Below are 13,149 nucleotides of genomic sequence, written 5' to 3'. Positions count from 1 at the left end.
CCTCGCGTCCGGCTTCTCCGCGTGGACGCAGAGAGGGGCTGGGGAGATGGACTCTATAAAAACCTATCAGGCCCTGCTTTTGATGGATGAGAAATCTGAGAGGTTGCAGGCCAATATAGTGCCCGGGTCGCACTGCAGCCAGACGAACTAGAATAGAGCCTGACACTTGTTAGGTGTTAATATTTGTTGAAAAAAAAATTGCATGGTTGGAACCCAGCCATGGAAGTGGCCCCAACTCGGGGGAGTTGGTGGGTGGGGAGGGTGACCCTCTGTGCCCTGCCATCCCTGCTGCCCTCTTTTGCCTTGTGGGTTGAGACTGGTGGTGGAACCTCGTAGACACCAAGCCAGCCGGGCAGAGGACTCTTAGCCTCACTCCTCACACAGCGCTCACCTCTGCGTGAGTCACAGGCCTCAGCCAGGAGGCCCAGCCCATAATGCCACCCCGGTTGGTTCCTAACCCTTGGCTTTGCCGTCTGTACACTGCCCAGACCAGCTGACAGGGAGCACGGGGCACACACCTGCTGCGCCTGGGCTCTCCAAGGAGAGCAGGGTCCTTTTGAGGGAAGTTCGGGAGCTGCGACCCTGAACTTGGCGGGAGTTGGGGGGGTGGGGACAGGGCTTCTCTAAGGGTAGGGCTCCGGCCATGTTTCATAAAGGCCACTTAGGCAGAAGTGAACGTGGTCACTTCAATGAAGTTAATAATGATGGTTCATGCTGCAGAAAATGTGCTATATAAAACCCTGCTTATTTATTCAGGCTTCAAAACCATAGAACTGCCGATTTCTCCCTTGTAGCTATTTATATCCTGAGCTGGTCCTCCTATTAAGCTCAGGTTTGAAGTAACTTAAAAGAAACGCAGCCACCCTTTGCTTTAAAAAAAAAGGAAAAGAAAGATTTCATGTACAGCCCTTCTCTGGTCTAATTATGAACAGCCCGTTGTTTGGGGGCGGCGTTGTTTCGGGGGTCGGTAGGGGTGGGGCAGGCACAGTCCCCCCGCCCCCCATACGGCCGCAAAGCAGTCCCGGGGCCGGCCGGCAAACACTACGCAGGGCGAGGGTGTCCCAGGCGGGGTCTCAGCCGACCCCAACCCTCCCGGTACCCTGTGGCATCCCTCGCAGGGGTGCCCGGGGTGGAGCGGGGGAAGCAGGGCAGGCAACAGATCCGGAAAAGTGGCTGCTCTTGCCTCAGAGGAAGTAGACCTCCCTCCCCTACCAAGGGCTTGGGATGAAAAATAGCTTCTTCCCCTTTACCCTGCCTGGCCCCCAGCCCATATCTGTAGGTCCGCCCCCCGTCGCCGCGCCGGGGCTTTACCCGGCCATGGGGATGGCTTGGCCGTCCGGGCGCCCGCCAGGGCCGAGAGGACCCTCGCGGCCGGCAACTCGGCAGTTCCGGCGACTTCCAACCTCCCCCCACCCAATTAGCGGAGAGCACCACAGTGTCGCAGCTCCCACCCTGGTTCCCCCTGGGGGCCTGTCACCTGGGAACCCTGCCCCCCGCCCCGCGGCTCCCAGGCCCGGCTCGTCCCCAGGCCCCTTGGGAAAGGCGGGGGCGCACTTAGTTTCTTCCAATTAGTTTCCCCTCTTTGTATAGAGCCCATTCAAACTGCGGCCTGTAATCCTCCGCGCGAGGGGAAAGTAGTCCCGATCTTGCGTTCAATTTCTATTCTCGCGTCGGCACATTTTACTTTCTAAAGCCGATGGGACGCCCAGTGGGGGCCTTCGGAGACTGTGGGGGCCGAGGCCGCGGGAGGCGCGCACGGGTGGGAGGGGTAGGGGCCGCGGCAGGGGGAGGGGCGCAGAGGGCAGCTAACTCCTAGCTATTGCCTAGAGAGATGGATCATGGGGCGTAGAGAGATTGCAAACCTCAAACCACGTACAGTGGGCGATACGCGTCAACCGAACCTAACCAACGGAAGCCCGGAGCCTCCCCCACCCCACTCTCCCGCCCCGGGCCCCTGGACCGACGGGCGCGCGCAGCCAACCCGGCCGCCGCTCGCCGTCCAAATCCCATAAGAGCCAATGGGAGCGCGGGGGGCGGAGCCACTGCGCGTCGTGTTCGGCTGCGCGCGGCCCTCCCCCCCCGCGCGCCCCAGGCCCCGCCCCCCGCCCTCCCCGCTCGCTGCTCCCGGAGTAGTTAGTGCCAGTGAAGTGCGGGCGGCGATGAGAGCGAAAGTTGCGCTGGGCTCCGCTTTGGGGGCTTGAAGCGGCTCCGCGCTCTGCCCGCCTGGGCCTCCCCCAGCGCCAACTCGTGCGCGTGGGCTCCCGCCGCGTCCGCCCGGCCCCGCGCCCACTCGCGCCCCCTCCCCCCGGCCCGGCGACCCCTCCTCAGGAGCCGCGGGTCCCCGCCACTTTCGCCCGGCCCCGGCCCCCGCCGATGCCGGCCATGGTGGAGAAGGGCCCCGAGGTCTCAGGAAAGCGGAGAGGAAGGAACAACGCGGCCGCCTCGGCAGCCGCCGGCTCGGCAGCCGCCGGTTCTGCCGCCTCCGCCCCGGCCGCCGTTGCCTCCGCCCCGGCCGTCGCCGCCTCCGCCTCGGCCGCCGCCCCCAATAATGGCCAGAATAAAAGTTTGGCGGCGGCGGCGCCCAATGGCAACAGCAGCAGCAACTCCTGGGAGGAAGGCAGCTCGGGCTCGTCCAGCGACGAGGAGCACGGTAGGTGGCAGCCGCCCCGGGTCCCCGCGGCCCCGCGCCCCGGCCCCGCTGACCGCCGTGCTCTGCTTCCCCCGCAGGTGGCGGCGGCATGAGGGTCGGACCCCAGTACCAGGCGGTGGTGCCCGACTTCGACCCCGGTGAGTAGTCCCCCGGGCCGGGCCGCGCGCCGAGCCTCTCGCCGGCTGGCGGAGGGAATGAGCGGAGCCCCCAGCCCCCCGCGAACCCGAGGGGCGGCAGCACGTCGACAACTTTCTTTTTGTGTGTGTGTTGGCCCTGCGGTCCGCGGGGAGAACAGCAGGGCGAGAGCGAGGAGGAACACGCACACGCGTGTTCTGCAAACGTGCCTCTGCACGCGGGGGAGGCCCAGCTCGCCCCGGTCGGGCCGGCGCAGCTGCCCCCTGCGCCTCCGAGGACTGGAGGCGGCGCCGGTGGCGGCCACACCTGGCCTGGGGGCGCTGGGGGTCCCCGCGTCCAGGTGAGCTGCGCCTCGGCCAGGAGTCGAGGTGGCAGTGCCGGAGAGTTAGCGTCCTGCGAGCGCCCCGGACGTAGGAGGTCCCTGAGACCCCTTTCTCACCACCCTTACCCAGTGTTGCCCCGCATGCCTTTCCCCTGCCTTCCCCTGGGCTCTTGCTGCCTCCTGACTCCGCTCCCATCCTGAGGACAAGTAGCATAACGACCCCCAGAATCAGTTAATAAAAGAAGTGTGCTTTCCAGAGGGCGCCTGGCTGGGGAAGAGATGCTCCTGTGTGGCAGTTTGATTTTAGGACCTATCTTGTAAATGTGGGTATTTCCTTTTTTTTTTTTTTTTTTTGAGGTAGAGATTGTGAAAGAGTAGAACCATCAGAACCTTTAGCCTAACAAATGATTTCCACCTACAAGAAATCCCTACACCCTAGAATGGAACATTTACTTCCCTTGCCGCTGCTGTTCTGTGTGGAAGGAAATTTAAAGTGGTACAAGAAAAAAAATCTAGTCAGACAAAGGAATTCGTCAGATTTTAATGCGTGAGATTGTAGCCTATCTCCGTATGAGACTATCTTTAAAGGTTGTTGGTATAGAAAATGTTTGAAAGGACGTGGGTTTTATTTCAAAAATAAAATTCTAAAGAGCATCTTGTAAAGGTGGAGTTAACAGTCCTCCTTGGTTGCAGGGTTTTAGAACTGGAGGTTCTCTATGTAGATTGTAACACTAGTTTATTTGAAAAATAAATGCACAGATGCTTTTCCTTGGAAACAAGACTGCAGAAAATTGCAAGGATCTAGTCCTTGAGAAAGGCGATTGCTCTTAAGCTGTTATTAAGGAACTAAACTCTGGATGTACTTTGAAGTGAGAATGCATAGGGGTCCTGGATGAGTTCTTGGGCAGTCTGGAAATGACTTTTCCCAAATTTGCCTTCTAAATTTTGGTTTGTTGATTTAAATCTCTTAAATTTATGTAATCTACCACCCATAATCGTATTCGTTTTAAACCCATGTTAGTGTTTTTTTATAGTTTCCCCTTCCCCCACATTTTCCTTTTTTGGTAGTCACTTCTCATCAGGGTTTTTCTCTTCTATGCTTGGCTCCTCCATTCCATGGTTGGCCACCAGGGGAAGCATACTGTTTTTTGGTTACAGTTGACCCTATCTTCATTTTGTAGGTCAAGTCTGTCTTTGCTTTAATACACAGAACATAAAGCTTGTCACCAGGTTTCTTTCACCAATTTTTAAAAATCAACTTGTACAAATCTTTGTGTAAGTTGGTCGATTTTTGATACATTTTTGTTACATTAATTTTGAAAGCTTTATTTAAGTATGTCAGATGTGACTAAGGAAAAGGGCACATTTGATAACAACAGGAATTAGATTTTTGACATTCATGTAAATATGGATGTCTAGTTCTGCATTGTTAGTAATGAGTCTGATTACTTTGGAGTTGTACTCTTCGAAACAGCAAATGTAATATTTTGAACTGTCCTTGCATTTTTTTTTTTTTTTTGAAAAAGGGTCTCACACTGTTGCCTGGGCTGGAGTGCCGTGGCGTCAGCCTAGCTCACAGCAACCTCAAACTCCTGGGCTCAAGCAATCCTTCTGCCTCAGCCTCCCGAGTAGCTGGGACTACAGGCATGTGCCACCATGCCCGGCTAATTTTTTCTATATATATATATATTTTTTTAGTTGTCCAGATAATTTCTATTTTTTGGTAGAGACGGGGTCTCACTCTTGCTCAGGCTGGTCTAGAACTCCTGACCTTGAGCGATCCACCCACCTCGGCCTCCCAGAGTGCTAGGATTACAGGCATGAGCCACTGAGCCCGGCCTCTCCTTGCACTTTTTGATCTAATAGGTACGAACATAAACTTGCTAGAGACCATTCTAAAATGGAAAACATCATAAATACTCTGCTGCATAAATCTTACTGCCAGCTGATTGAGTCTTGATATCAGCATCCCCAAATTTCTTATTTTGTGTTTGTTTTTAATCTGGAAGGGAATCTTAACTGACATGAATCAATTTCAGACCCTGTTTTGCCAACATGAACAGTGGGACACATTTCTAGATATGGCTGAAAATAGATAGACTTTACTATTTCCTAATTTTTTTTTTAATGTGTGTTTTCACTTAAAGTCTAAAGAAATGGGAGACTTCCATTTTGGAATAAATATGATATGGCATGTTTGTTTCATGGCAAAAAAATTTGGGGGGGTCTTTAGACTGAAGATTGTTTCTTTCCATGAGTATATGTTAGGAGGAGTAATAGGGAATTGAGGGTGTGATTACTACTGCTTTTCCTTTCTCCCAGCCTGAGTTTTGAGTGCATCTTTGTTCTTCTGTCAGAATTTGAACAGACCCGGTAGACATAAAACTCATCAGAAAGCTTTTTTTCTTTTTTAACTCTAGTGTTTAAAAAATTCATAGTAAAGGTGTGAGTTGAAGTTGATTTTAATTTTTTTTTTTAGTAGATTTTCCTTATTTTCAGTATCCCAGCTTGACCTTATTTACCTTTAAAAGCAAATGGTTGGAGCTGAGACCACCCAATATTTCCTGTATAGTCCAAAGAAGATTTAATTGTCATCATTCATAAATAGTGAATGAAATGGATACAGCACCTTAGTCCTAAAATACTGATTTTAGATTTCTTATAATTAAGACTAAGACTAGATCAGTAGAGTATGGCATAGCTTGATAATTAAAATACTGTCTCTGTTTGCAGTGAAAGAAAGTTTTACCTATTAGAGTTTAAAACAAAAACCAGAGTGCAGCCCTACATATTTAACTTAGACTTTGTTCTTACATGTGGTGTCCAGACTGTCTTTCCATACTCTCGCTGCTACAGAGTATGCTGAGTTGTCATTGATTCCTTCTGGAATTTAGTAGTCATAGGATAGAGTAAGAGGGAGAATGCTTGTCTGTCCTACCTCTGGTTAGTTCGTTCTTACACTAGCAAACCATCACTTATTTTGAAATGAGTAGTGTTTTTCTATACAAAAATGAGAATGGCTCATTCTTCCCAAAGGAGGTGGAGCCTCTAATTTAAAAAAAAAAAATAAGAAAAAATAGTGTGAATGCTCCCATGTTCTTACCAATAAGCATGCAAAGGAAAAATCTATAGACGATCTATCTATCTATCTATTTTTTTGGAGACAGGGTCTTGCTCTGTCACCCAGGCTGGAGTGGAGTGCAGAGGCATCATCATAGCTCACTGCAGCCTTGAACTTCTGGGCTCAAGTGATTGGTCTTCCTGCCTCAGTCTCCTGAGTAGCTGGGCCTACAGGCGTGTGCCACTACATCCGGCTAATTTTTTAAACTTCTTGTAGAGATGGGGTCTTGCTGTGGCCCATACTGGTCTGAACTCCTGGCCTCAACCTATCCTCCTGCCTCAGTGTCCCAAAGTGCAGAGATTTCATGTGTGGGCCACTGTGCCCAGTTTACAGCCAGTATATTTCTCATATGTTTGGTACATTACCTCTTTGTTGTCTTCTAGCTAGAGGAGCACAGTGATAGGGTTTTTTATTTTTTTTTTTGAGACAGAGTCTCACTCTTTTGCCTGGGCTAGAGTGCCGTGGCATCAGCCTAGCTCACAGTAACCTCAAACTCCTGGGCTCAAGCAATCCTTCTGTCTCAGCCTCCTGAGTAGCTGGGACTACAGGCATGCACCACCATGCCCCGCTAATTTTTTTTCTATATAGTTTTTAGTTGTCCGATTAATTTCTTTCTAGTTTTGGTAGAGACGGGGTCTCACTCTTGCTCAGGCTGGTCTCGAACTCCTGAGCTCAGGCAATCTGCCCGCCTCGGCCTCCCAGAGTGCTAGGATTACAGGCGTGAGCCACTGCGCCTGGCCCAAGGAGCACAGTGATAGAGTTTTAAGGTTGGCTCAAATTATTTGTTTCCTGAAATGTGTTATTATGTCAACCTCAGTTTTCAGTTTCACAGTTTAATAATATTAAAATTAAGACTCTGCAGAAGAGGGAATTGTCAGTGGTAAATACTTTTGAAGTAATGGTCCTTTAAAAAAGCAGTCTTTATTTTGAATATTGAATCCCATGTGTTTATCTTACTTTTCCCCCATGAATTCACAAGACGCAGATGGATCCAATATATTTAATCAGATCTGAAAATTAGTGGTTATTATTGGCTTAGCTGTCACTTCAGAGTTGACTTGTATTAGAAAAATGTGGAATAGGTAATTTTATTGAACAGGGTGTCTTGATCTGCTTTTCATTTGCTTTCGCTAGGGATTCTGTGTTCCTCTTTGGACACATTGTTTTCTTTGTAAAAAAACCATTTTATAGGAATGCTAAAATTTGTAGGTCGTGATGACAAATGCTTTGTGATTTAAACATACTTGAAGCCTTAAAGCAATGTTCACCCAAATGAGAAGTGGGAGGGTCAGAGTTTTAGCAGGTAATGATGAATCTTGTGAATGATGGACTTCATTAGATAATGTGATAGTGAGACACCCAAAGCTGGTTGTCAGGAGATTGAATGTACTTTTTTTGTGAGACAGAGTCTCACTGTTGCCTGGGCTGGAGTGTCATGGCGTCAGTCTAGCTCACAGCGACCTCAGATTCTCAGGTTCAAGTGATCCTCCTGCCTCGGCCTCCCGAGTAGCTGGGACTACAGGCACTTGCCACCACACCCACTAATTTTTTCTATTTCTAGTAGGGATGGGGGTCTCACTCTTGCTAAGGCTGGTCTTGAACTCCTGACCTCAAGTGATCTTCCCATCTCAGCCCCCCAGAGGGCTAGGATTACAGGTGTGAGCCACCTCGCCTGGCCTGAATGTCCTGTACTCTATGTCTAAGAAAGTGATAGAAGGTAGAGCTGGTCATTTTATCTCCAGGGACTTCACTTTCCTCAGTCATGAATCAGGGGCACTTTTCATCATGAATAGTCTATGATTATGTCACTTATATTAATAGAAGAATGTTTTTTTAAGTTCATGTTTCCTTCAAAAGCAATATAGAGTAGACTGAGCTTGGGCTGTGTGAGTTGTCAGTCTGGGTTCAGATCCTGGCAGTGCCCCTGCCAACTGTGTGTTGACCCTAAGCTAGTTACTTTACTTTAGCTTTCATCTGTAAAATACAGATGATAGAACTTCATCCTCAAGAGAAGGAATTAACTAAGCTAATATATGTAAAATGCTTAGCATAGTGCCTGGCACACAGTGAGTGCTAAGTAAACATTTTCTGCTTTCCTTATTTTAATTATTATTCATAATTAAACCTAAGTTCCTGCATTGTATGCTTTTTTGCATAGGTAAGACTGGATTGTAATGAAGCCGTTGATGTGAATGCAAATCATGCACTGAGATATTCGAAGATGATTGCTTTTAAATTCCATGAACCTGCTACAATTTAAATAAATACCCTTTACTGGAAGAGAGAGACCTAGTCCAAAACTTTTATATAGCAGAGAAGAACACTGAGGTTCATTGAAACTAGGTGAACTTGTTCAGATCAAGTTTCTGGATAGTACAGAAAAAAGCTTGAATCCAGCCCTGGGCCAGAAGAAATGCACATTAATTGGGTTTTAAGTTATGAAGTTTTGGCTTTAAACTTTTAAATTCTTGTCTTTGAGAGTTAATGCTTTTGAGGTGGGGCTCTTCCATCATAATACTTGGGTGATGACCATGATTAAGAAGTTAGCTGGTTGAAGATCACCAGGACAGAGTTGTTTTAAAAGCAGTGTTAAAGGTCATTTGTTCTGAAGAAATTTAGGATTACTCTGGGAAAGTCGTTTTCTTTAGCACTGTGGGGCAATTTAGTTGAACAAAATCTTAGTATTTGAAGTTGAAACATCAAAGTTTTGTCCAAGTTACTGTATTCTTCCCTAATTTATTGTGCTTTTTGTATTTTCCCCTCGGTTACATAGACTGTTGTAATTAATTTATATTTTAGGCCTGACTTTCTTCTGAGCCTTTCTTCAGAGGTTCCATATATACTGTAAAAATAAGAAATGAGGCTTCTATTTGTCCCCTTCCCCTAATGGAAAATGGTGATCTTTGCTAAGGAGTATGTGTTTAGTTATTATTTGTGTTAAAAACAGCTTGAGGCTGGCTCAGTGGGGCGTGGTGGCTCACACCTGTAATCCTGGCACCCTAGGAAGCTGAGGCGGGAGGATTGCTTGAGCTCAGGAGTTGGAGACAAGCCTGAGCAAGAGCGAGACCCCATCTCTACTAAAAACAGAAAAATTTTTTTAGCTGGGCATGGTGGTGCATGCCTGTAGTCCAAGCTACTCGGGAGGCTGAGGCAGGAGGATTGCTTGAGCCCAGGAGTTTGAGGTTGCTGTGAGCTAGGCTGATGCCACGGCACTCTAGCCGGGGCAACAGAGCAAGACTGTCTCAGTCAATCAATCAGTAAATACATACATACATACAGCTTGAAATCACTTTCTAGAAGAGGGAGTCTCTAGCAGCACAGTGAAGATTGAAAAAGGTAGGAACTGAAGATTAGATGCTGATTCAGTGATTTGGACTGAGTTAATTCCTATAGCTAAATAGCAATTGTGAAAAATGTTTGTGACTCTAGAAATGATAGGGATGTAGTTGCAGTGTAATAATTTTTCCTGTTTTATGTTCTGGAGGTTTTATTAATTGCATATATCTTAATGTGGTTGGGTATTATGGTTTCTGTTATTGACTTTTAAAACTGGAGTATTTTAAAGTGGTTTAAGGTGACAAAAAAGTGTTTTGCTAAAATGTTGGGAGAAAATATTTTAAAATAACGTTAGAATGTCCTGTAAATGAAATGCTAACAGTAAGCTCTAAAACCCCAATTGTTTCCCCAAGTTAGTCAAAATCTTTAAATACACTGATCTTAGTAAAAATTGCATACTAGACATAATAATTCTTTGAAGTTTCTGGATTTTTCCTGCCTCAGGGTTATCAGAGAGAAAATTGTAGTATGCATCTAATCCTTCCTGTTTTCTAGATGAGGAAAGTAAGGCCTCCAGAGATAAAGTTACTTAGTTTGTCTTTCATTACCTAATTATTAAAAGTGTCTCAAGGTAGACTATTTATTTAGGGTCATATGAGGCCAAACTTTTATTGTTTTAGATGTTTTAGGGCCTCATATTCTGGGTGTAATAATTGGCAGCAGTAATATATGTTCATAATTTTAGAACCAGGAATAAAAAGTTCAACTTTTAAAGATTGGAATGACAAGATAGTTATTGTGCGTAATTTGAATATGCCTTTTTATAAATGATAAGATAGGCTAGAATTGTAAAGATAGAATTAAAAAAAACGGAAACATTTCAAATAGAACAGTATCTAACACTGCTGTGACTAAACACTGTTAATATTAGGCCATATTTGTTTCAGGTACAGCTAAAGCCTAATCCCCCTCCTCCTTCATTAATTTGAAGTTGATTTATATATATGTGTGTGTGTGTGTGTGTGTGTGTGTGTGTGTGTGTATGTATATGTATGTATGTATATCTCAGATTGGGTCTTGCTCTGTCTCCTGGGCTAGAGTGCTGTGGCATCATTATAGCTCACTGCAACCTCCAGCTCCTGGGCTCAGGGATCCTTCTGCCTCAGCTTCCCGAGTAGCTGGGACTACAGGTGCACACCAGCATGCTTGGCTAATTTTTCTAATTTTTTTGTAGAGATGGGGTCTCGCTCTTGCTGAGGCTAGATGATTTAAATTATTTCTGTGATAGTTCACATCCTCTGAGAAGCACATGCCAAGACAAGATTAGATGTGCAAGAGGCTCATTGGGATAAATGCTTGTGAGGGATAAAGAAGAGAGAAAGGTTTAGGTGGCAAGAGCATTTTATACCAGATGCAGGTATGACACCTGTGGAAGAAGAGAGAGAAGGAATGGTGATTAATGATTGGTAGAGGAGCCTCAGACTGCAGTGCACCTTGAAGCCTGGAGAAAATCTCAGCCAGAGCAAAGATTGTTAGAAGTCCATTGGGCGGGAGCAGTCCTTCTCTGCAAGCCTGCTGTGGTCAGTCACTGGCTGGGAGCAACCTGGGAGGGCCTAGGCTTGGTATGGATGCTGTAGTAGATCCCTTAGGTGGCAGGCAGCTGGGACTGTCAGTTAACTACAGTCTTTGCAACACTTTCTCTCTGGAGAGGGGAGTCTGAGTGGCACACTCTCAGGCTGTCAGAATTCCTTTGCATGTTTTTGTACTTCAATACATACTTAACGTGTGATAAACCATATATTTTCTTATTACTGTTATTATTTTTGTAAATGGAGTTATTTATGGTATTTATTTGTTTCGATGGTTTCCAAACAAGTGTATTTCCACTAACAAGACACATAAGGTGCTTTTTTTCACCCAGTCTTCATGGTGTTAGATTTATTAATTTTTAAAAAATACTATCCTTTTGTGGTTTATATTGGCATTTTTATTATTAATGGTGAGGTTGGGTGTCTCTTTATGTATGTTTTTTGCCACTCAGTTTTCTCCTGTTAATATATATTTTGCTACTTTCTATAGAGTATAGGTCTTTCTTATTGGTTTCTCTGTGTGTGTGTGTTTCCCTCTTTTTTTTTTTTTCTTTTTTTTTTTAAGAGACAGGGTCTCACTATGTTGCATAAAAAGGAACAGCACATTGAACTCCTGGCCTCAAGTGATCTTTCCACTTCAGCCTCCCAAAGTGCTGGGATTATAGGTGTGAGCCACTATGCCTGGCCAAGAGTTCTTTATATATTTGGATAGTAATCCTTTGTTAGAGTTGAATTTTTGTTTTTTATTTATTCTTTTGTGTGTGTGTGTGTGAGACAGAGTCTTGCTCTGTTCCCTGGGCTAGAGTGCAGTGGTGTCATCATCATAGCTCACTGCAACCTCCAATTGCTGGGCTCAAGTGATCCTCCTGCCTCAGCCTCCTGAGTAGCTGGGACTACAGGTGTGAGCCACCATGCCCAGTTGATTTTTTCTATTTTTTGTAGAGATGGGGTCTTGCTCTTGCTCAGGCTGGTCTCGAACTGTTGGACTCAAGTGATCCTCCCATCTCGACCTCCCAGAGTGCTAGGATTACAGGTGTGAGCTACTGCACCTGACTGTTTTCTCTTTAATATTGTGTGTGAGGGGAGTAGGGAGGGAGGACTGAGTTGACCTCAAGCAGTCCTACCTAGGCCTTCCAAAGTACAGGGATTATAGGTGTGAATCAATGTGTCTGGCCCAGTTGGAATATTTATTTTTGTTTTTATTTGTTTTCAGATAGAACAGTTTTGACCAGTTGAAGTATTTTTGAAGGGAGCAGTTTCTTGTGATTATGTGACTTAAGGTTATCAAGTAAGTCATGTACTGAATAAGGAAAGACATTTTGGTCGGAGACAGTGGTCCCCTAAGTTTATAGGGAGCTAAAGAATTCCTATTGCCTAGTAAACACTGCTCCATCCTTAGAGCAAGGATGTGTTTGTGGTGAGTGCTGGTGTAAACAAACCTACCACACTGCCAGTCATGTAAAAGTCTAGCACTATCCAATTATATATAGTACATAATGCTTGATAATAAATGACCATATTACCGGTTTATGTATATATTGTACTAGTAATCATTATTTTAGAGTATATTCCTTCTACTTATAAAAATAAAAAGTTTATTGTAAAACCACCTCAGACAGGTCCTTTAGGAAGTATTCCAGAAGAAGGCATTGTTTTCATTGTAGATGACAACTCCTTTGTGTTTTGTCGTCGATGACTGTCCAGTGGGACAAGACATGGAGATGGAAGACAGTGATATTGATGATTCTGACCCTGTGTAAACCTAGGGTAATGTGTGTATTTGTGCCTTTGTTTTTAGCAAAAAAGCTTACAAAATAAAAAAACATATTTTAAAAATAGAAAAAAGCCTGTAGAATAAGGACACACTTGATCTTAGCCAAAAGGCCGAGAAGCAATAGAATAAGGATGTAAGAAAATATTTTTGTACAGCTCTACAGCGTGTTTGTGTTTAAAGCTCAGTTTTATTACAAGAGTCAAAAAGTAAAAAATTTGTAAAATAAAGTTACAATAAGCTAAGCTTAATTTATTATTGAGGAAAGAAGATTTTTTTTTTTTT

The 13,149-nt window shown here is 45.5% G+C and overlaps 1 protein-coding gene across 1 annotated transcript in view; it reads left to right on the top strand.

The window, feature by feature from the left end:
• Positions 1-2,373: 2,373 nt before the first annotated feature.
• The window catches only part of RCOR1 (REST corepressor 1), a 118,172-nt gene continuing 107,396 nt past the window's right edge, over positions 2,374-13,149 (top strand). Inside the window, exons 1-2 of the mRNA XM_012647128.1 lie at positions 2,374-2,650; positions 2,728-2,787. Of these exons, the coding sequence (XP_012502582.1) occupies positions 2,374-2,650; positions 2,728-2,787 (337 nt within the window). The remainder of the gene's footprint in view (positions 2,651-2,727; positions 2,788-13,149) is intronic.

The sequence above is a fragment of the Propithecus coquereli genome, unplaced genomic scaffold (genome assembly GCF_000956105.1).
Source record: "Propithecus coquereli isolate 6110/MARCELLA unplaced genomic scaffold, Pcoq_1.0 Scaffold256, whole genome shotgun sequence".
NCBI lineage: Eukaryota > Metazoa > Chordata > Mammalia > Primates > Indriidae > Propithecus > Propithecus coquereli.
The sequence above is the reverse complement of the archived record's forward strand: the minus strand, read 5'-3'. Positions and strand labels throughout refer to the sequence as shown.